The 24,616-nt window shown below is 38.6% G+C and overlaps 1 protein-coding gene across 9 annotated transcripts in view; it reads right to left on the reverse strand.

Moving 5' to 3' along the window:
• The window catches only part of FER (FER tyrosine kinase), a 204,697-nt gene that overhangs the window by 8,775 nt on the left and 171,306 nt on the right, over nucleotides 1–24,616 (reverse strand). For all 9 annotated transcript variants that reach the window (XM_030003736.2, XM_030003742.2, XM_041120640.1 and 6 more), the window contains 2 exons: nucleotides 7,797–7,951; nucleotides 4,137–4,259 (listed from right to left, as the gene is read on the reverse strand). In XM_030003736.2, the coding sequence (XP_029859596.1) occupies nucleotides 4,137–4,259; nucleotides 7,797–7,951 (278 nt within the window). The remainder of the gene's footprint in view (nucleotides 1–4,136; nucleotides 4,260–7,796; nucleotides 7,952–24,616) is intronic.

Below are 24,616 nucleotides of genomic sequence, written 5' to 3' on the forward strand. Positions count from 1 at the left end.
AAGTCTTCAATGCATAACCTATACAAGAAAAATAATTATTAAACTAATCAAAGCTCAGGTACCAATGACACTTAAGTTGGGCATGGTAAATTGTCAGTACACTTGTCATCCCTAAGGGCAGCAACCCTTCACAGATTTGTTTCCCATCTTAGGAAGTAGCTACTCTCTAAGTTTTAATCCTGTTCCCATTTTTCCCCCACTGAGGAAATCAATAATAAATATTAAGAGGGGAGTAAATTTCTTTTCTCTTTCTCAAAATGGATCAACTTGTATTCTCATGCCTCTTCCCTTTTTTGTCTCCTTAAGAAGTTCCCTTCCCACTTGCATTTTATCCATTTATTCTTCCTTCCTCCTGTTTTCTTAACTTTTATATTTTCCATCATCTTAACTCTCTTACTCTTCTGGTTTGCTAACATAGGCATTGGCCTTCCACAGCTCTCTGCTGCCATCAACTGAAGGAGGTCTCTGACTTGGTGATAAGCTGGAGAATGAGCAATCAGTTAAGTAAATTAGCAGCTAATCATTCAGAAGACACAGATAAGTGGCTGTTCCAGCATATTGTCCATACCCTGGATCAAAGAGATGTACTCACAGCAATGAAGGCAACTTCCCAATGAGTAGGAAGTTGGGCAAAAATGCCAGGAGGACTGCACGGATGAACAAGGAGTGCCTGGACAAATTCAAACACAAAAACAGGTAATGTGGGAGGAATACAGAAACATTGTCTGGGCATCCAGAGATGAAGTTAGGAAAGCTAAAGCCCAAATGGGATTGAATCTAGCCAGGGATGTCAAAGACAACAAGAAGGACTTCTGTAAGTACATAGGTGATGAAAGAAAGTCTAGGGACAATGTGGGCACACTGCTGAATGAGGTAGAGCACCTGGTGACACAGGACATGGAAAAGGCTGAGGTACCGAATGCCGCTTTCACCTCAGTCTTAACTAGCAAGACCTGCCTTCAGGAATCCCAGGCCTCAGAGACCAGGGAGAAAGTCTGGAGCAAGGAAGATGCACACTTGGTGGAAAAGGATCTGGTCAGGGAATACTTAAGCAAAATGGACTTATGTAAGTCCACAGGCCCTGATGGGATGTACCCATGAGAGCTGAGGGAGTTGGCTGATGTCACTGCAAAGCCACTCTCAATAATCTTTCATCCATCACGGTGACTGGGAGAAGTGCCTGCGGACTAAAGTAAAGCAAATGTCACTCCTGCCTTCAAGGAGGATCCAGGGAACTACAGGCTGGCCAGCCTCACCTTGATCCCTGGGAAGGTGATGGAGCAGCTAACCTGGAAACAATTTCCAGGCACATGAAGGACAAGAAAGTCATCAGGAGTAGTCAGCATGGATTTGCCAAGGGGAAGTCATGCTTGACCAACCTGATCACCTTCTATGATGAAATGACTGGCTTGGTAGGTGAGGGGAGAGCAGTGGATATTGTCTACCTCAGTAGCCTAAGTAAGGCTTTCAACACTGCCTGCTGTAAAATCCTCACAAAGAAGGGCTGGATGAGGTGACAGTGAGGTGGACTGAAAACTGGCTGACAGGGTGGTCCCAGAGGGAGTTGGTCAGTGGCACAAAGTCTAGTTGGAGGCCAGTAACTACTGGTGCACCCCAAGGGTCAATACTGGGTTCAATCTTATTTAACATCTTCATTAATGATCTTGATAACAGGGCAGAGTGCACTCTCAGCAAGTCTGCAGATGTCAGCAAACTCTGAGGAGGGGCCGGTACACCAGAGGGTCCTCCTGCTGTCCAGAGGGACCTGGGCAGGTTGGAGAAATGGGCTGACAGGAACCTCATGCAGTTTAACAAGGGGAATTGCAAAGTGCTGCACCTGGGGAGGAACAACCCCAGGCACCAGTACATGCTGGGGACTGCCCAGCTGGAAAGCAGCCTAGCAGAAGGGGGATCCTCGTGGACACCAAGAGTTGAACATGCACGAGCAATGTGTCCTTGTGGCAAAGAAGGCTAATTGTATCCTGGGCTACATTAAAGGAAGTCTTACCAGCAGGTCGAGGGTGATGATCTGTCCCCTCTGCTCAGCACTGGTGAGGCCACACCTGGAGTACTGTGTCCAGTGCTGGGCTCCCCAGTACAAGAAAGCACTGGAGAGAATCCCATGAAGGGCCAGCAAGACGATGAAGGGACTGGAGCATCTCTCCTGTGAGGAAAGGCTGAGAGAGCTGGGACTGTTCAGCCTGGAGAAGAGAAGGCTCGGGGAGATCTCATCAATGCATATAAACACCTGCAGGGAGGGTGCCAAGAGGACGGAGCCAGGCTCTTGTCAGTGGTGCCCAGTGACAGGACCAGAGGCAATGGGCACAGACTGAAACACAGGGGGTTCCCTCTGAACATCAGGAAACACGCTTTCACTGTCATGGTGACCAAGCTCTGGCACAGGTAGCCCAGGGAGGTTGTATAATCTCCCTTCCTGGAGATATGCAAAAGCCATCTGGGAATGGTTCTGGGCACCCAGCTCTGCGTGATCCTGCTTGAGCAGAAGGGTTGGACCAGATGACATCCAGAGGTTCCCACAGACCTCAGTCATTCTGTGACTGTGATTCTATGAACTGTTTACCCTGTGTAGGTCTCTGAACAAATGATAGGCAGTGGACCATAAAGTAAGTTGGCACATAGGACTATACAGCTAAATGCAGCTCCGTGACTCCAGACTTACTGCACAGGTCTCTGCATGTCTGCATTTCTCCTTCTAAAGCAGAGTATAAATGACACTGGCCTCATACAACAGGTAAATCTGTGCAATATTTTTCCTTTGTTATATTGCATGCATCTGCTCTAGGTGCCAGATTAATGCATGTAACTTCAAAGGAGAACGGCTGGACTCTAGGACACGAAACTATGTAAAAATCCTTTCCTTCACAAAGTTTCCCCTAGAAACTAGTTCTTCAAAACAGTGACAGCAGCAACTACTTTTTGTCCTTCAAGTGAAGTGATTCTATATAGTTATTTAGAATTGAAATTATCCTGGTTTAAAGCAAGCATTCAAGTGACTTAATTCACTGAAGGCTCTTGCTGATTAAGTAATTGAGATAGATAAGATCAGGAAGAAAATCTGGAGTGTCTTAGCTGACTATTCTAACAGAAGAGCTATTACATACTGAAAACCAAGAAAACAGGCTGATAAAAGAAATGGAAATTCCATTTAAAAAAAAAAAAAAGAAAAAGAATTGCTGATGGGTGACAGGACTATTTTCCCCACAGTATAAATAGCAGAAAAAGCATGACCATACTTCTAAACCTTTGAATTTTATCAGTTGCAAGAGATTATTATTCTCAGTGGATTAAAACAGAATCTCACTACTTAGGTAGTAAGACTTGTTTTTACAAACACTCCTCTGGTCTGGAAATCACTGGATTTTTTGATTTGGCCTTTTAAGGAGAAACTTTGATGGTAATTTACAGTGCTTATAACAAACACTGGCAATTTGTATAAATTAGCAAACTAGTTGTTTGGGGTTTTTTTAAATCATTTAGCAGTTTTACTAGCTTAGAACCTGTTTATGAATTACACAGCAGTACTCCGTAGAGGAGGAACAGTTCTGAAACGCCGCTGAAGATGATGAAAATAAATCAAAGTCCTGAAATCCTGCACACAGTTATTTGCTACTTTAAATAAAAGCCTTTTGATTATTTTGTAAAAGAGAAATGTGGCTTTCAACGCTAAACTAGCTTACCATTCCCCACCATAATTGCTAAATTTTTGCCTGAAGTGCTTTAATAGAGAAGATGGAATGATACAGATTTTTAATTCTGGCAGTTTAGAATATTTATACCTGCATTAGCATAATCTTAAATAATTCATTCTGGGCAAGCCTCTACTTTGCACAGCAGTAAATCCTTCCTCTCCATCCCACCTTTTTCGTTCTGCAATAATGAAAGTCAGCATGCTGTAAGTCTTCTGTCCTATACTGGTCAGTATATTCCTTTTTTCAAGACACATATATATCACACTACCCCTCCCAGAAAGCTAGATTCAGCAATTAAAAAATCTCATAATATTTTTGCTAATGTTGCTGGATAACTCGTATGTTATTTCTTTGCTATTTTATACTGTATGTACTACATCCTTATGGATCTATACAGTATTTCTTTCATTCCCTATGAATAACTACCTTTCTCGACTTGTTCTCGTGCTTGTTGGTTGGTCATTCCAGGGTACGGACATACTCCTAAACTGAAGGTCTCCCACAAAAGGATTCCAAAGCTCCATACATCACTCTCAGATGTGTATCTCCCTAAGAAAAGGAGAGAAAAGCCTTGGCTTAATGTACAGAGAAATTAATGTTTCAGATAATTATGGCCCCAAATTTTCTGTAAAGTGTTACATTGGATAGCTTTAAGCAGAACAAAGCTGTAGCTACTAATAATACATTCTGCAGATATCATAGTCTCCTGTATTTCAAATAATAAACATATTATCTTAAGGTCAATACCTAGGAATAATACAAGCTAACATAAAGTTCTACTATTCAACAGACCTTACCATGTCAGTTATTTTTCATGCAAGTTAAGAATAGCCTTCCTTCTTAATATACAAATGTTTTTTTTCTTTTAATATAAAAGGACAGAAAAATGTCAGTTTCCTCCCTTTTTTATTATCACTTTCAATTCAAAAGATACTTTTAAAAAAATTACCTTTCCCAGTTCCCTAATATAGCATGGCAATGAGTATTTTGAGAGGAGCTACCATCAACATAGTTTGGAACTGCAAACAGGGCCTGGTTTTCACACTTTGAGAAGCTGTTCTCTGAAAATGAAACTACAGTTGCTTCAACTTGTTTAATTTGGACCCTGAAGAACTGAGGCACCCAATCAGTTAAAGAAAAAGAAAAAAAAATCTGGCCTGCTCGTTCCATTATCTTCAACTATGCTTCAGAGATAGCAAAATAGATAATTGATAGATAATTGAATTCCAAACATCTTTGTGTAATGAAAGCTTAGTATTATAGGAGAAGGATAGATCTTGGAGCAGATATTTCTATTGTCCCTGATGGATTCACATTAAGAAGGACGATTCAAATCAGAAAGTTAAGGGTCCCAGCTCTTTGCAGCAGGATCTGTGAAAATGCTATCTTAAAAAACCATTTTCAACATTACTTTCAACATTTTTCATGACCGTTTTAGTTTGTTCCATACTATTACATTGTATATGTGTGTCTTTATTCTTTAAAACACACACATGCTTGTGAATGTATTATTTGTTCATCTCTAATCATTAAACAAAACAAACAAAGCCACTTCTGACTAGAAAAAAGGAAAATACATGTAAATTACAGTGACAGTTGGGTGATATGACAACTGTTCTGACATCAGAAAGTTCAGTTTACTGTTAAACGAAGTATCACTTCCAGCTGCGCTACATCAGCTTGTGTGCCTTGTAGATGGCAATTATGGACATTCACCATGCTCTCTGTAGTAAGATTAGTTTTCTTGTCTATGTATCAACTCTCTTCAGAGTTTGCCATCCAGTAATTTAACATTTTTCACTGAAATCATTCAGTAGATACAAGATAGGTGATTAGGTTTTTTTAATGAAAGTACAAGTTCTGCACAGTTAATTATGTTTTCCACTATGACATTATCTGGGCAAAAAAAAGGCCTGTTCATTCACAAAAAAACCCCTCCACAGTGATTTATTAACATGACAAACAACGCAAAAATGTTGTACTGGAAAAACATACATATTAAATGCATATGTTAATTTTCAGAGAACAGGAAGCAAAAATACCCTACACTTGGCCGAAAGATGTGATTTTATTAGGAGCTTTTCAAACATTTTTTTCCACTTCCTGGAAGTGATGGAAATCGTATAGCTCCAAGCAAAGATAACAGTATGGAATGGCACTGAACAGCACCTACTGAACCAAAGATTCAATCTCCCACAAGCTCTAGTAGCATCAGGATTTCACTTATGACTTCAGATACAACTCCCTAACACCTCCATTTGCCCTAATCTTGTTTCTAGACTTCACAACTTGCGGGTTTTTTAATTCAAAAATCTTTTTGTGACTGCTATTAATTTGTCATATACAGTGAATCCAGAAATGACTGAAAAAATGACCTTTTACATAGTTTCTTAAGCACTGTATTATTCATGTAATAGCCAAACGACCCTATCCCTCCTTTTCTTCCCACCCTTAAATCTTGCCATTACGAACTGACGTGGACAGTGGTTGCCAACTAGTTTTGAAATATTGCAGATTTAGTTCTATTTCACTCTAACATCCTTAAATACCTTCAGCCTTACCTGTACAAATTAATGCAATACCGATGACCGTATTATTAGGACGGTAAATAGAAAAACATGAACAATTATTTTTACTCACATCTTTCAAGGGAATGGAAAAAATGATCCTTCAAAACCACACAGAAAACTTCTATGACATTTTGAAAGTTGAATGTTAGACTGCTGAACACATTAACAAATGTTTGAGAGAGCTTATTTTCCAAACACTACAGAAAATCACTTAAAGCTGTTTCAGTATGTATGCATTTTAGGAAACACAAAATAAGTAAATGTTAATCAACTATCCTCTCCTCTCCTGTACTACGCAGAAAAAAGACTCAAAAATACAAAGTGAAGGTGTTGTCACAAAAGCCTGTTCCCTGCTTTCATGTAGTCTGCTGGACTGCATGTGGCTATGAAGGATAGGCTTCCATTACATACCAAATAAACTGTATGCATTTCTGAAATATCAAAAATAAAAATTCAAAACACCTTTTATTGTGGAACAAACACCCAAAATAGAAAAGTGTGTTCCCAAGTGAACGCTAGCAACACTAACACATCTTAGAATAACTGATAATGCAGGATCAATTACTGTAACTAAATTTATTATTAGCCTTCCAAAGAGAAGATCTGCTTTATTGTGTTACGTCATTAACTCATGCAAAAGCGCTAATGAGATGAAGCATTTTGCTATCAATCATAAGTCACAAACTCATGATTTCCAACGTATGATTTAAAAAAAAAAAAAAGCTTTAAGAGATGGCAGAAAAGACACTTCAAATGAAGAATTTAAAACAATTTTTTTCTAAGTACTCAACTAAAGAACTGGTTAAGAGAACTAAATCCAAAACATGGCATTGTTCCTTTAATATGCTGCTTCTTCACAGACCACTTTACTTAGAAGAACTTATTTTTTCAGTTTCATGTAAGTTAAAAAGCTAAATATAGCACCTTCTGTCCCTGTTCTGGAATTATTACCCCATGTAGTGTGGACCACTTCCCTCAATCAGAAATAATGGATTTTCTCCCCCAATATAATAGCCTAGCAATATATAAAAATGCAGGTTAAAAAAAGCAGCAGTTAAAAATATAAAACAGTGACTGTACTTTTCTCTGGTACAATGATTTATCTAAGAGTGTTCTAGTATGTTAACACTTCATACTGTTTTCAAAGAGGTGCTAGAACAATCACTGCCATAAATATGCAGAACTTGCCATTCATTTTGCTAATGATTATGATTTACATGACTGCCTAGGTAGTCTACTAGAATGAGTCAGCAACATAACCAAAGCATTATCTTATTGCTGCATAATAGCAATTTTGATGTTGCTGCCTTATTATTTTTGAAGTCAAATCAGTATTTTATACTTAACTTAAATAATACTGAAATATTAAAATTATTTTAAATATTATTGATTTGAACTGGGAACTAGAAATATGTATATATACTCAAATATTGCCCACAGTGTAGTCCTGGTGCTCCTTATGCTACTTTTGATTTTTACTTTTTTCTTCTCCAAGAATATACAACTATGTCCTTACCATAGTTGAGAGCTTCTGGAGCAGTCCACTTGATAGGAATCTGCTTTAGGCCCGATGATGAGTACACGCCATCATCCTCTTGCCGGGACATTCCAAAATCGCTTATTTTCAAAATGTTGCTTTCACCTACCAAGCAGTTCCTTGCAGCCAGGTCTCTAAGAACAAGAAATAAACCCACATATTTTTACACATTTGAAAGTACTAAAAGCCATTTAAAATGGCTGAGCCCCTCAGCCAAGATGGTGGCACCTCTCAGACAACATATTTAAGAAAGGGTAAAAATGCTGCATAGCAGTTGTGGAAAAGAGGAGTGAGAGAGGAAAAAAAATATTGTGCAAAATAATCCTGTGAACACCAAGGTCAGTGAAGGAGCGGAGGGAGGAGGTGCTGGAGATGCTGTAGGTGCTCCAGCCACTACAGCAGAGATTCCCCTGCAGCCTTTGGAAGGACCCACACTGGAGCAGCTTGTGAAAGACTGTATCCCCTGGGAAGAACCTACACTGGAGCAGGGGAACAGTATGACGAAGAAGGAGCAGCAGAGAGGAGCTGTTATGGACTGACTGCAACCCCCATTCCCCATCCCCCCTGTGCCCCTCGGCAGGGGGAGGAAGTGGAGGAGTCAGGAATGAAGGAGTGAAGGTGACTCTCAGAAGAATGGATGGGTGGCGGAAAGGTATTGCAGTTTTTGTCTTTATTTCTCACCATCCAACTCTATTTTAATTGGCAATTTAAATTAATGTTCCCCAAGTTGAGTCTGTTTTGCTGTGACAGTAATTGGTGAATGATCTCCCTGTCTTTATCCTGAACCTCGAGTTTTCTGTCTTATTTTCTCCCCTGTCCTGTTGAGGAGGGTGAGTGAGAGAGTGGCTGGCTGGGCATCTGGCAGCCAGCCAAAGTCAGCCGACCACAACTGCCCTCTGAGGTGACAGAAATAAACCTGCAGATTAACAAATCAGATTTTACGCAAAATGAAACAGAATTTGAAGAAGCACCCTGAAACATGTTCCCATAGTAATGAAAGACAGTGAAAACCAGAGAACTGGCTCCACCTTCTCTCTGCTCATATTATCTTAGCATTAGAGTTTCCATCAAAACCAAAAAGCTACTCAGTATTACAGGAAAAGGAATTTTGGCTCAGTGATATGCAAGAAGTTCAGAAAATCAACAGCCTTCCTTTCCCTCCCTCCATCTCAAACATCTTTTTATAGATTAGGAGACAGCCTGTAGTAATACCTGATAAAAGACCTACTGTGCCTTCTCTACAGCATACATTTGGAATAATAATATATGCTAATAATATATTATTAACATACTATATTACATTTAATGTTTTCACAATGTATTAAGATACTACATAATAAAATATATTTTATTATTCCCATCTTAATGTAATAAAATACAAGAAATTTTTGAAGGGGGAAAAATGTTAAGCAACAGAATTAAATCTATAACATTAGGACCATCATGGGCAAAGTATTTTTAAACTAAATTTACAATGTTTGTTTTCTGCTTAAATTGCTAATATGCTCACAAATGGCTTGTCTTACATGGATATTCCAGAATAACTATACTAGCTTAAATGTTTTGGATTGGACCTGTAGCATAGTTTTGAAGTGAATCCCCTGAGCACTTAATGCACATTCATTGGTTTGGAAAAATTATTTTGGTGCATGCAAACTAGATTACCCTTGGAAGTAACTAACCTAGAACTCTGCCCATGGTGTGCACAAAATTTGTTTCTACAGCTAATGCAGTAAGAAGGCTCTGAACCAATGACAAACAGCTTCAAACCCTATGCATGGTGAGGACATTTATGACAAAGGATTGAACTATATTTAGTCTAAAGTGAAAGTCTTGAGCCACATACAAGGATGTTAAAGCTTATATATCTACAATTCCTTTGACCAACTAATCCATACTGATATTGCAGTACATTATTTGGTATGTAGACAGAGCCTGTGTTTGAGCATAAATACTGTAGCTTGATTTAAGAATTTTAACGTATTTGACTCACACAACTTTTCTGCCACTAAGAACATTTATTGCTCTTGAGCTTCATGCTACGGTAATACAAATGCAGTTATTCTTGCAGTTAGAGAAGATGGACCACTTAAAAACAAGTCTGAAGTCACAGTGTCCAGCTGAAGATAAGCACAAATGTATGAAACAGCTCAATATGCACTATGTTACATAGATGTTAGCATGTGGTATTGTTTGGTGAAAGTAAGAGAGCTGCAAACCAAAATCAAATTGTTACTGCTTATACTCAAGTCTGTAAAAAGTATCACCATGAAACTTCAAGAATTTAGGGCTTAGGTTCCAATTGTACTTTAGTAGTTAGTTTTTTTATTGTTTTACTCAATATAGTCTAGATTTTGTGACAGATGCACATAAGGAGTGGAAAAAGTAATGAGGTCATATCTCAAAGAAAATTTACAGAGTTCATTAAAATCACAGACATCTTCCTACCTAGCATTTGAACAAGTTCTGGGTCAGATTAAGAAAAAGCTATATACTGAGCTGTCTTAGATTCATTCCTCATACATAAGTCTGATTATTAGGGAATATATATTGTAAACAGTACACAGTATGATGCTTGTAAACAGAGATCATACTCAGTTCACATAATTTTTGTCTGTTTTGTATGTGACAGTTTTCTTTTTCTTTCAGACTCATCTAGAGGAATTGTTTTTCATCATTACTGAAGATTTACAAAAACACTTCTATGAAAATCAAACTGGTACTTGAGAAAGTTGGTAAAGATTGTTCAGGATATGTTCAGGTTATATGTAAATTAGCACTAGATATTCTGAAAGACCACAGACACACAATGTCTTTGCTTCATGAAACAGTGGTTTTCAAGCTATTTATTAGTTGGCAGCAGGTCGCAGAATTCAAGCTACCATGCCGCACACAAGTGCCAAGGGAGGAATCATGGGCCAGTGGTTAGCTAATGGCCCACAACTTGTGCGGGTGGACACATCTGTCAAGTCTGCCATCAATCTTTCCAGGCAAATTGCTTCTTTCTTTTTGTTTCAGTTTGTATCGAATAGAGAAGTATTTTCATTGCTAACTTCCACAGAGTTTCAATAAAATTTTATGAAATAGTGAGTGCCAAGCTATTAACAATAAGATAGAAAAGGATGCATCATGATAAAACTTAACTTACGAAGAAAGCTACAAAGAGCAAAGTAAATGTAGCAGTGCTGGTTATGAGTCTCACAGTATTAATACTTCTTTCTGCTTCTAGCTAAAACTCTATTTTTGAAGCTATAATACTATGTATTACTTTTAATACATCATTTGTGTTCATAAAGCCTTTTGAGCACTTAATATGTTTACTTCTGACTTAAGCAAATCTGCTTTTTTCCTTTCTCATGTGTAAGGCAGGCTCTCTCACATATTTAGAAAATACTTTTTATGTGATCCCCCCCCCCCCCCCCCCCCCCTTTTCTCCACTTCAGTCATAGCCTTTTTTAAAGGACTTTTGTAATTCCCCTCTCAGGCACTTAAGTTTTCTTTTCACAATTCTTGTGACGAGTTTGTTCTTGGAGTACATAGAAACCAACAATGTTTAGCAGATCCAGTGATATTTACAATCATGCTAAATCCCGCCAAAAGTTCTGTTACTTTGCACAGTATGAGTACAATTTCGTTCTCATTGTTCCACCACCAGCCACTTCAGATTCTGCAGTTACATCCACTGTAGATGTATTTTTCAGGTTCTTTTTTCCCCTGTTCTCCTACTTGTAATTTCTTCACAGTGTCTATTTGACTAACTTTTATTATTTAATTCCTCAGGCTTATAAATGTCCTGAAAGTTACAGTATCTTGTTAGTATTTCTGCTGTCATTTTACATCTGTTTCATATCCTAAGTGATTTGTTGCTGAATTTTCCAGATTCCCCTATATGTATTTGCATACTTAAAAGCATTTTTAAAAACATTGTTACACTGAAGGCTATAGCTACATCAAGCTTTTTATTATTATTCTGAGGGTTTGGTTAAGATTTTTCAACATTTTTCAAACACTTTCTTCACTGTTTCTCCTCATGTCTGACAGTCTTCTTTAAAAGGATGTTCATATTTTTCAGTCTAGATACAAGAGAAAATTACAAAAAAAGCATTTTGGTCACTGTGTTTTATTACAGAATTTATAGTCAGAATCTGAAAAAAAGGGCATCAAAAAGTATTACTTCCATGGCTTTAAATTAATAACTAACAGCTTTAATTTTCTTCCAGTTTCCAGGATTCTCATTCATTTCACTTTGCTACAGATAAAAGGAAAGAGCTCTAGTACAATAGTGTTAAGTGGCTTATAAAAAACCCTTTACATCTTAACTTTCCATATGAAATATACACAATGGTGTTTCATTCAAGTATGGATGATAGATGACATGAGTGAGGGAAAACAAGAAAATATAAATATATAGGGTTGATGACCGAAAACAACTACGAGGATTTATTATTACAGATAACTTCAGTGTTAAATATTTGTAGTAAAACATGACAATTTCTAGATGGCCTTTTTTAAACCAAAATCAGCTGTGCTCTACTTGTCTTCTTTTCTCTAAAAACAAAGTATGTTCTATTTGTTTTCTCTTCCTTCCCCTTAATGTTCCTGAAAGCTAACATCCACAAGAAGTACCGATATAGTCGCATGGAATTAGGGGTCTCTCTCTGCTTGGGCCATTGTTTTTTCTTCTCATACAGCGTTTGGTACTTGCTGCAGTAATCCCCTAAAATCAGTATTTATATTTAACACAGAATCCAAGAAAAGATTCTTTATTTCACATTGTGAAAGCTGTATAAATTGGGCACAAATTACACTGAGCTGCTACAGAACAAGTTCTTAGTAAAAGAAAAGCTGACTCTCACTATTTAATACCAAGATTATGTAAGTTCCTAGTGCTATTAGAAACAAAGCACCCTCCCCCCAAATACTAAGGAATAAAAATTAATAGGCAAATTGGAAATTTTGTTTTTAATCACTGTTGTACAGTTCCTATAAACACAAAAACGGCATTGACTAGGAATAACTAATATGGCTTGAATATACTGAAACTGCAAGAGATAGCTCATAAGACTTTTGCTAAAAATCCAATAGCCAGTTAAAGAGGAAGTAGAGGCAATTTCTCTGTGCTGGGAGTTGTTACCACCTCGATTCATGTCTGTCAGTAAAGACATAAACCTCATAAACTTTTCTCTAAGGACACTCTTATACCCCCTACCTACTTCATTCCACCACCCCAAAAGAACTACACAGCAAATAATACCTAGTATTTCAATGGAATTCCACAAATTAAAGCAAATCAAAGCAAGAGAGTAAACTCCTCATTACTAAACCAGCACGACAGATTGCCTCACTGAACTAATTAGTCATTTTATACACCCTCCCTGGATCATGCAGTTAAAATACTCTTAGGTGATAAAAGCAAGTAATTAATTAGTGAACAGGATCAGTTTAGATCCTCTGCACATTTAATTCAATGAAAACAGTCTATTACCTGATCAAAAAAGAAAGGGGTGCAAGCATGTAAGTGAAACTGTTGCTTTCATGGACTATAAGAGACTACGTCTCCTTCAAACACCTGAGGCAATTTCCAGTGGTGTCTAAATCAAAACACACCTATTTCAGAACTTTCTTGATAGGCATATGCTGCTACTTTTGCTACATGTGGTGAACAGAGCAAATAGTATATGCCTAATAAGAGACTGGGAAAATATTAGAGGGTCAGAAGCACATCTTTCCATGTATTCTATGTTGTATTCCCCCTTTACACTTTGTTTTACTTATTTCTTCGTATTATTTTAAGCTATCACATCATGAATACTAATGGAGCAATATTAACTACAATGCTAATAATTTCTCTCAGTTCCTCATATAATGCCAAGTCCATCTTCACGGATGAACAGTGCTAGGAAACCAGAGAAAACCCAAGTTAGATGTAGTAGTGTTTTCTCAATAAGGTAAGGTGTTCTGCTTGCTATCCATAGTTTTGGATACTGCTCAGTTCTTCTCAACTATAAAATGAGTAAATTTTCCCACTTCATAGCATTAGGGACATTCAACTACTCCCTCTAAAGCACTCTGCAATTTTCATATGGACTTAAAAGTTTTTGCAAAAAGAACTCAAAAGAAAAAAAGTAACAAACCCCCCAATAATTGCATTCAGTAGCTGAACACAAGCACTGTATCTAAAAATGCCTGTTTTCCACAGAACCTTTACTTCCTCCACCTGTAAGAGTAAACGTATCCTACACTCCAGAAATAGTCTGCATTGCACTGCTCACTCTCATTGTCATGATACTAACAGCTATCACATAAAATGCTTTATAGCAACTTGGTGAACATATTCCTATTCCTCACTAACTAAGGTTAGTGAGATCACATTAATCAAAAGAAAATATAAAAGCCCAATAAAGCTGAAGCATCTAAATTACTTTAATACACTGTAACATAGTCTAACTAAAAATTGGCTGGTAAGTTGGTAAACAAAGAATCTATTCATACATGTCAGATTTCTCCAAAATAACAAAACTACATTCAAATACAAAATATGCTCCTTAGATACTAGGAGCAGTTGTAAGGGTTTTTAAAAATGCTGTAAGGATAAATGTGCTGTTGAGGATCACAGTGTTCCTATTCAAAATTCCAAACATCTATGCATTATTATTGCCATCCCCACCCTCAAAAAACGTACTTGGTAACTGCTATGTTTCTGATTTTCTCAAAGTGCTTTGCTCAATATGTGATAGATTGTGGCAAGGGTCACAGTAGTAGATGATGGAAAGCTACAGCATCCCATTCAAAACTGCAGAGTGGAATGCATTTGGTTCACAAGGATAAAGCATATCTCTTCGTCTGTTGAGGACTGTATAGCTCAGTAAGGAAACCACCGCTTGCAGAGAACTTAACCCTCAGTCCCACCCCACAAACCTTCATGCTATTTACATTCCTATGGCTACATTTTTTGCAAAAGTGACAGCTGTCCTGGACTGTACAAATACAGCAAGAAGAAACTTCTTAATGAACTGCTGTACAGAAAAATATATTCACATTTTCTGTACCAGTGTTCATTACTGCAAATGCCTTCACGTACACATACTTGAAAATAAAATTAAGATATGTCAGATTAAAAGTTTACTTATTGTACAGTCATTTCTGATGAACAAATATTGTATGAGAATCAGTGGATTATATTCATTTTTATAGTCTGCAAAATGGTCAATTGCTAATGAGTAACTACACAATTACAGTAAGGTATACTTTGAGGTAGGTACAAATATTGGGCATATTAAGTTAGATACATTATTTAATTATTTTTGTAGAGGAGAGCAGTACTGACTTTAGGATTTTGAACAGAATACTTTCCCCAATACATTTATGTTTCAGAGTCAAACTTTCTGTTTTACTTCTTGACCATGACAGAGATCACTCATACCTCAAAGGGCATAAAGTGCCCCTTTGGAGGTATAAAAGGGAAGCACAAATGCTATATATATATAATGTTATCACTTCTCACAGTTGTAGTTTTGGTCTCCTAATACTTGGTGTTTGATATAAAGAAGTCTAGTTCTTGGAGTTGAATAACTGCATTAAGTATGAATCTCAATTTTCATCAAAAAAGAAACTGTTTAAGATGGATGACTGTGAAGAAGAGACTGGAAATTAGTTTGGAGATAAAAGAGGAATAAAAAGAAACCCAAGCTTCCTATTTTCTGACTGTTTTGCATTTTTAAGTGATGCAGTATTTTTTTAAATAACAAGATTGGTAATTCTATATAGAAGAGAGTTGAGCTGATTCAGACTCCTGCTTGAAGCACGACAAGGTCACTCCTGCATCTTGGAGCCTTCTCACCTTCTGCTTTGGGTACATTTTTACTAGGAAGAAACCCAGGTTGCTGTCACACATTGTAAGGCGCTTGTCACCTACAGAGGTAATAACAGAGGAAAATTAAGCAATTGTAAACTTAGTGTTTACAGCCCAGAGATGGCTCAAGGGACTATACAGATCTACTGACACATTATAAAACTTTTATCTTCTTTTGAGTTTTATTCAGGTAAGTTACTACATGTCCTCCATTTTCCTAGTAGGACAAGATCTCTGTACCAGCTATTTCAAAAGAGATAAAGATGGGCATAGTAGACAATGAGCAGTTCCTGAATCAAAGCACTAGACTATGAAGAGCGAAATGAAGCAATTAATCGAGGCATAATCTATTCCTCCCAGCTTTTTCCTGTTTCTGAGGTTTTCTTCACAATGCCTGCTTCTGGGACAGAAACATTCCTATCAGCATTCCTATCTAAATGTTTTTCATCTGCATTTTTTCTCAACTTTTTTAGAACTTGATAGTTATCGTCTGAATTTTTCTGAACAATTATTTTGATGAAAACTGCATCATAGTAATTTTAGTCTATAATAGTCGTCTTTTTGCATTGATATCCCTGTAGATTTTTATAACCCATTTTTCCTGTGCACTGCTCATTACATGTAATGTGCTGAGCAAAATGTGAAACTTACAAATGGCTAATGTTTGGGGTTTTTTTCCCCTAGTACTTCATTTATATCTTGAAACAAAGGTTTGCAATTCAATTTCTTTTGTGTGCCTATTTATTTCATTTGTTTGGCAGGAAAGCCTACCTTGTCTTTGTCCAATGTGAATAGCTTAACAGAGGACATTATTACTCTCTGCAATTTTACACTAATACTCAATCTTCTAGAGGTAGCTGTTTTTTCCTTTCTAAAGTTATGGGAATCAAAGATTTACATAGCATACATTTTATAGCTATGAGAAAGCCCTTTACAAATTAAGTTTGTACGACTGCACAGTAACCTATCCAGCCGCCTCACTTCTCATAGAGTAATGGTTTACACCATGAGAGTGAACTCTAGAAAAAAAAATTTACAAAAAGCAATCCTACTGATAGCCTTAGTGGAAACTAAGGGCCTGGATAGCCCTAGGACTGGATGATAAGTAACTTTATGAAAATCCTACAATATTAGGGCAACTGGAAAGGGGAAAACACCTTGCAGAAATACCAAACAACGCGACACACAGGAGAATAATACCACTGCTGGATCCCAAGCAACCAATCCTATGCTCTTGAAGTTTTTGATCGAAACATTACAGAACATAAGAAGCACAAATATGGATACATTTATGATAGCCATAAGATTTTTAGTATTGCTTAAAATTCTATTGGATATTGACTGAATTATAAGGGAAATTAAGTGTCCAAAAAGTAATTATCCAAGATGGACCAGAACTTAAGTTTACATTTTGTGCTTGAGAAAGTTGCAGTGGACTTAATTCACAATCACAGACGTGTCCCATTTCCAAAATCAGTCATACAAGTAGACTGCACTATTCATAGTAAGGCAAATACCATTTTCAAGCAAAAATTTCCACAAGTACTGTATCATTCACAGAAGCAACTAAAATGAAACACAATAGACTATACAACTGTACTACCAAGCATATTTTTTTGTGATAGTATCATGACATTATTCAACCTGTGTGATAACACAAAACTTGCTGCAATAACTGCAGCAGTAGTCAAAATATCATTGATTTCTCTGTACAGAGGCATTACATATTGGTTTAACTTGTTTACAAACTTGGCAACATCTGAAGAGGCACACCAGATATGGTCAAAGATCATATTCACTTGTCCATTACACATCAGTGACAGAAAAGCTTGCATGCTGAATTTAAAGAAAATGTCTAAAGCAGAGTAGCTTCTAGTGCTGACTCTCTGATGATGAAGATTTTTAGAAAATAAATTTCTCATTTTATTAAACAAAGCCATTTTCTAGTGTTAATATTATTATGTATTTCATTAAGTTTAAAAAACAGTTGAAGGCTAACAATGAAAAGCAGAGCATAAGAAATACATGAAAATCACTGCAAGTGCCCAAGGAACCAAGAAATTCATAAGCATAATTCTAATACAGGTTAGTCTCTTCCACCTTTTTCATTAGAATAAAACAAACTAGCACAATAGTATAGTATTTGCAGGGCTTTTCAGGTCTCAGTAAAAAAGGAAATATTTTCAAACCTTCATCTCTCTTCTCAGGTTAGAATTACAGCTGGTGTATATCAAAGTTCAGGTGAGGCAGGTGACAAGTTTAGTCACTACTGCTTCTTCAACAGCTATCATCAACAATGTTGTATTCTGGAATAGTTCAAGTTAGCTTTAAATGCATTCCTATCACCTAAATCTACTTCTGCCCCTACCAGCAGACAGGCATGGATTAAGATTTCAAAAGTAACAGATAAGTATGGACTAAAGTTCATAGTTTTTTAGTAGATAAAGTATTATATAGGCACTAGATCCCAAGACACTATTTAATGAAGTTAAAAAATGAAAAGCTAATAATCAGGGTACAAAGAAATGAAGCATAATTAAGGTACAAGAGACCTCATATTCATGAAAATAATACACAAGGAATAAGAAAGAAACCAAATAAATCAGGTCTGATTACAACTCAGGAGCAAAACACAGAGCAGAGAACTAGTAGAATCAAATAGTGCTAGACAGGAGGGTTATGTTTGTAATCCCAAGCTTTGCAGCTAGAATATGTAAAAACCTCCAACCTCTTGAATTTTTAAGAGAAAGTCATAAAGAAAACCAGTAACAAAGAGAGAGAGAAGAATCAACAACAATTTAAAGCAATTATTACACTGTGGGTGTTTCTTAGAAGGAAAAAATTTAAATGGGTGGCACAGGTAGCATATGCTAGCTAAGCATTCATAGCAATGGAAACCAGTTTGACAAAAATACATAATAATAGTTTACTAATTCATAATTTTCTGATGGGAGTAAAAAACATTTTGTAATTTGTACCTTACAATATCTCTCTACTTTCAATCAAAAATTATCAACAAATTATTACTGGCATGTTAAGATATATCAGTATTCTAAAAATAGTCTGCTTTGTAACTGCCATAAAACTATCTAAAGCAAACATGAATGAAAATGAAGATGAGTAATAATTTACTGTTTGTCCTAGACAGCTAAGTAAGATTTGCAGTTAGCTTACAGAAATACATAGGAAATTTTATGTGGCTAATATATGGTAGAAAATTATATCTAGAAATCACAAGGAATAAAATAACCTACTCATTTTCTGTAAATTAACAAGCTAGGAAATAAATTGAACCTCTCTCCCCCTTTTTGAGGCTATTACTTAAAATCTACAATAGGTTTCCTACCCAAAAATAAAACATAAAGGTGGAAGAAAAAACTTTGCACTTTTTTGGTCACAAGGGGAAGAAGGAAGTGATGGGATTTTGACAATTTGGGTGGGGTACCTGAAGTAGGAAATGTGGAGGAAACAGGAGATGACAGTTCATTGATTAAGGATCATGTTTACATCTCATATTGATAGCAGCAGATGTGACAGGACTGCCATAGCTTTTGGAAACTGGAAGAACTGACATGTACATGCATGTTCATCATGGTAAGATTTTATAGCTGGGAAGAGTAAAGGAATACATGTTAATAAGCCCATGGGCTCTGAATTCATCACCTACTGAACTCCATCCTTTTTCTCTTATTAAAACTTCATGCTGTCGCATGAAGTCATGTGTTACAAGACTGTCCTTCCCCTCAAAAATCCAGACTTCTGTACGTAGAAGAAGCCACCCTGCCTCTGGCTGTTATCTGTCTCTGTTGAAGCATGCTCACTCATGTATAGTGTTGATTGCCTATGGATCTGGAGTGCTCCCATGTCCTCTGGGGACTCAGAAGTTTGTTGCAGGCGCAGGAAATCCTTTCCTGTGCTTAATCTAAAGACAGGAATAGAATGAACTATTATAAAACTATTGCAAAGCTATGGATTTACTATACCTGGCTATATCCACACATAAAACCATCCTAGCACTACACTAGATACACAGGATCCTCTTTGCTATTTAATGTTACATTTATTTTAGCATTTGCTGTGGGCAAAGGTTATAAAATAACCAAAGTTTAGCTAATCATTTGCTAAACTCCTAAAATGTGCCTGCACAAAGAGATTGTGGGTACAAAATTTCTTAAAAGACGAGAAAGTGTTACAATACATAGCAATGCACTGAAGTTGCCTGTTTTCATTTAGCAGCTTTGTTAATGATCTGAAGGAAAAGTCAAACAGCAATTTAATTAAATTTCCAGATGATATCAAATTAGGAGCTGCTGCAAACAACAGTAAGGGCAAAGAAATAAAAAGAATGAAAGAAAGAAAGAAAGAAAGAAAGGAAGAAAGAAAGAAAGGATAGAGAAATGTCTGTTGGAAACAACAAAATTACACTTAACCTGTAAAACAGAAATTACTGTATTTTGAAAAAGTAAGCCTTAATACAGACATTCAGTAAAATACAAATACTACTATGCAATCATGTGGACAGAAAAGAGAAACAAACCAGGTATGGGCTCCGATTAAATACAAGTAATGGAATTAAACTGAGCATCAGAAAATAAAAGCTCATTATGTACTAGATTGTGAGAAAGCTGCCTTGGAAAATTAAGAATTTCTATTTTATTAATGCAGTTACTCAAAAAACCAAAACCAGTTAAAGAGGTGTACAGACCAATGTCAGTGTCAAAGAGATGGACTAATGTATTGGTTTTGTGTGGCAAGGTTTTGGTAGGGGGGGGGGTGTTACAGGGGTGGCTTCTGTAAGAAGTTGCTGGAAGCTTCCCCTGTGTTCGAGAGAGAGCCAATACCAGCCGGCTCTAAGACGGACCCGCCGCCGGCCAAGGCCGAGCCAATCAGCGATAGTGGTAACGCCTCTGTGATAACATTTTTAAGAAGGAAAAAAAGGTTGGGACAGACAGAAAACGGCAGCTGGAGAGAGGAGTGAGAACATGTAAGAGAAACAACCCTGCGGATATCCAGGTCAGTGAAGAAGGAGGGGGAGGAGATGCTCCAGGCGCCGGAGCAGAGATTCCCCTGCAGCCCGTGGTGAAGACCATGGTGAGGCAGGCTGTCCCCCTGCAGTCCATGGAGGTCCACGGTGGAGCAGATATCCACCTGCAGCCCATGGAGGACCCCACGCCGGAGCAGGTGGGTTTCCCGAAGGAGGCTGTGACTCTGTGGGAACCCCACACTGGAGCAGGCTCCCGGCAGGACCTGCGGATCTGTGGAGAGAGGAGCCCACGGAGCAGGTTTTCTGGCAGGACTTGTGACCCCGTGGGGGACCCACGCTGGAGCAGTGTGCTCCTGAAGGACTGCACGCCGTGGAAAGGACCCATGCTGGAGCAGTTCGTGAAGAACTGCAGCCTGTGGGAAGGGCCCACGTTGGAGAAGTTCGTGGAGGACTGTCTCCCGTGGGAGGGACCCCACGCTGGAGCAGGGAAGAGTGTGATGAGTCCTGCCCCTGAGGAGGATGAAGCGGCAGAAAACAACGTGTGATGAACTGACCGTAAACCCCATTCCCCGTCCCCCTGTGCCGCTGGGGGGGGGGTTGGTAGAGAAGCCGGGAGTGAAGTTGTGCCCGGGAAGAAGGGAGGGGTGGAGGGAAGGTGTTCTGAGATTTGGTTTTATTTCTCATTACCCTACTCTGGTTGATTTGTAATAAAGTGAGTTAATTTTCCCCAAGTTGAGTCTGTTTTGCCCGTGACGGTAAGTGGTGAGTGATCTCTCCTGTCCTTATCTCAACCCACAAGCTCTTTGTTATATTTTCTCTCCCCTGTCCAGCTGAGGAGGGGGAGTGATAGAACGGCTTTGGTGGGCACCTGGCAACCAGCCAGAGTCAACCCATCACAACTAAATAAGCTAATACAACTTTTTATTGATTTAAAATAAACATTTGAATTGTCAGATGCCCTGGAATCTGTTATACTATCAGGTATATAGTACACAACAAAAAGGTAGCAGTCAAAGTAGGAATGATCCCAAGAAGCATTCATTTTCTGAATAAGTGCATTTGTTCATTTTATCATATATGAAAATATGACTTTTTCAACCAGTCACATACACGCAAAGTCTGTATAAAAAAGGTCTGAAGTATAGATTTTTTTCCACTTATAACATGAATTCCCAGCAGCTCACAGCAAAACAGCTCTACAGATTTATTTTTACTGTATGTTTATTTCAGTTTAAAGTAGAATGCACAGAAACTGGTATAGGCAAATTTAAGATGGCATTTTGGTATCGTATAATAAAATAAATCAGGTAATTGCTTGCTAGCTGCTAATCTAGTAACTGATAACCAGAGAGCAGGATTTTTTTGAAAAAAGCTTTTAAAATAAGTTTAATAATGAGCAAACCAACAAAATTTCAAATGCAATTCATGACACAAACTGCTCATTTCTGTACAGTACAGTACTACAGATGTTGCCAGCTGGGTACAGGTAGGTTCCTACAAAGTCAGATGTCTGAATTTTAAATCACTGCTACATTGCCTATATTATTTGCATCAAAGCTTGTATCCACTGCATCTTTACTGTAATGCAGTCCCTCCATTCAAAGTATTGAGCTGGTGTGAACTTTGCTGCTACCAGAAGCATGCCATTTATGGAATCTCAGCATAAATACTAAAATCTCTAGACAATTCTAAAAAAGCTGCCAAGCAACATGCTTGTAATTTTGTGAATTTCCACTGTCAACTTGAATACAATACTGACCATAACCTACAGTAAGTTCAGAAAGTGTGTACTGACAATCAATGATTCAATGTGTGCCAAACATATACAGTCCTTGTAGCACATCAGAGACTGCCAAGATCTCATCATGAGCTGCCCACAGCATCATTTGCAAGGAGGTGATGAAACAGGAACTTGAAAGATGGAGGTTTTAATTTTAATTATTTTGGGTCTTAATCTAAAATATTTAATACCAAGACATGTTCAAGAGGTCATTGATATTATTGGACAAGAGAGACACCTTAATTCTTAAAGTAAAAGGTTCCAGACAGACAGATATTCGGATGGTGGACGCAGCCCTCCAAGCCCCAGGCTGTGGGGTGCTTCTGGGGATGGTGCTTCTGATGCCAGGAGCGATGTCCCTCTGTCCTTCAGTGCTGTCCTGGAGGAGCTGTGCCACCAAGTGGAGGAGTTACAGGAGGAAGTGAGCGGGCTACACAGCCCCAGAGAAGATAAAAGGGAGACAGACAGGATCTTCTCTGAGACACAGTAGCTTAAAGAGCCCCAGATTCCAGCTGCAGTAGAGATGTAAGCAGTGTCTACACCTAGTACTAAGGTAAGGGCAGCCTCTGGAGAAGATGAAGCTCATGACTTCTGCCTCCAACAGGAATACTCCCGCCCTACCTAAGGGCTTACAACAACAAAATACAGTCACCAGCCTCAAAGTGGAAGAGAAGCCAGATGTGCCTTCAAGTAAAGGATCTGGGCCACCTGACCCTGAACCATGCAAGACCACCAGGAAGAAGTGGTGAGTGACTGTAATGGGCAACTGCCTGCTCTGGGCACCTGTCTGCTGACCTGACCTTTCACTGAGAGGTTTGCTGCCTGCCGTGGGCCTGATCCAGGATGTTGTGGAGGGACTGTCAAAGCTTGTTCAACCATCTGACTGCTACTTCTTGTTGTTCTTCCATGTGGCCTGGACTGATACTGCCACAGGCTACCTGGAGAGTATCAAAAGTGACTACAGAGCTCTGGGGGCAGTAGTCAATGGCATGGGGGCCCAGGTGGTGTCCTCAATCCTGCTGGTGAGGGAAAAGGGTATAAGGAGGAGGGTACTGATAGTACAGGTCAATAATTGGCTGTGGAGCTGGTGCTGGCGGCAGAGTTTTGGGCTTTATGACCATGGGACCATGTTTACAAATCAGTGTCTGCTCAGGAGAGATGGGATCCACCTCGCTAGGCGGGGCAAAGCTGGATTTGAGAATAGGATGGCTGACCTGGTAAGGAGAGCTTTCAGCTAGGAATAAAGGAGGAAGAGAGTGACCAGCCATGCTGTGACAGAACGATAAATAGAATGGGTGAGCAAAGGGCCTGGGGTGATGGGACAGGATGAATGCCGCTTTCACCTCAGTCTTAACTAGCAAGACCTGCCTTCAGGAATCCCAGGCCTCAGAGACCAGGGAGAAAGTCTGGAGCAAGGAAGATGCACACTTGGTGGAAAAGGATCTGGTCAGGGAATACTTAAGCAAAATGGACTTATGTAAGTCCACAGGCCCTGATGGGATGTACCCATGAGAGCTGAGGGAGTTGGCTGATGTCACTGCAAAGCCACTCTCAATAATCTTTCATCCATCACGGTGACTGGGAGAAGTGCCTGCGGACTAAAGTAAAGCAAATGTCACTCCTGCCTTCAAGGAGGATCCAGGGAACTACAGGCTGGCCAGCCTCACCTTGATCCCTGGGAAGGTGATGGAGCAGCTAACCTGGAAACAATTTCCAGGCACATGAAGGACAAGAAAGTCATCAGGAGTAGTCAGCATGGATTTGCCAAGGGGAAGTCATGCTTGACCAACCTGATCACCTTCTATGATGAAATGACTGGCTTGGTAGGTGAGGGGAGAGCAGTGGATATTGTCTACCTCAGTAGCCTAAGTAAGGCTTTCAACACTGCCTGCTGTAAAATCCTCACAAAGAAGGGCTGGATGAGGTGACAGTGAGGTGGACTGAAAACTGGCTGACAGGGTGGTCCCAGAGGGAGTTGGTCAGTGGCACAAAGTCTAGTTGGAGGCCAGTAACTACTGGTGCACCCCAAGGGTCAATACTGGGTTCAATCTTATTTAACATCTTCATTAATGATCTTGATAACAGGGCAGAGTGCACTCTCAGCAAGTTTGTTATAGCTCCTCTCACCAAGCAAAGCAGTAACTTCTTAGCAGTTTCTTACTGGTAGCAAATGTTCCTTTCCT

This window comes from Aquila chrysaetos, chromosome Z (genome assembly GCF_900496995.4).
Source record: "Aquila chrysaetos chrysaetos chromosome Z, bAquChr1.4, whole genome shotgun sequence".
Taxonomy (NCBI): Eukaryota; Metazoa; Chordata; class Aves; order Accipitriformes; family Accipitridae; genus Aquila; species Aquila chrysaetos.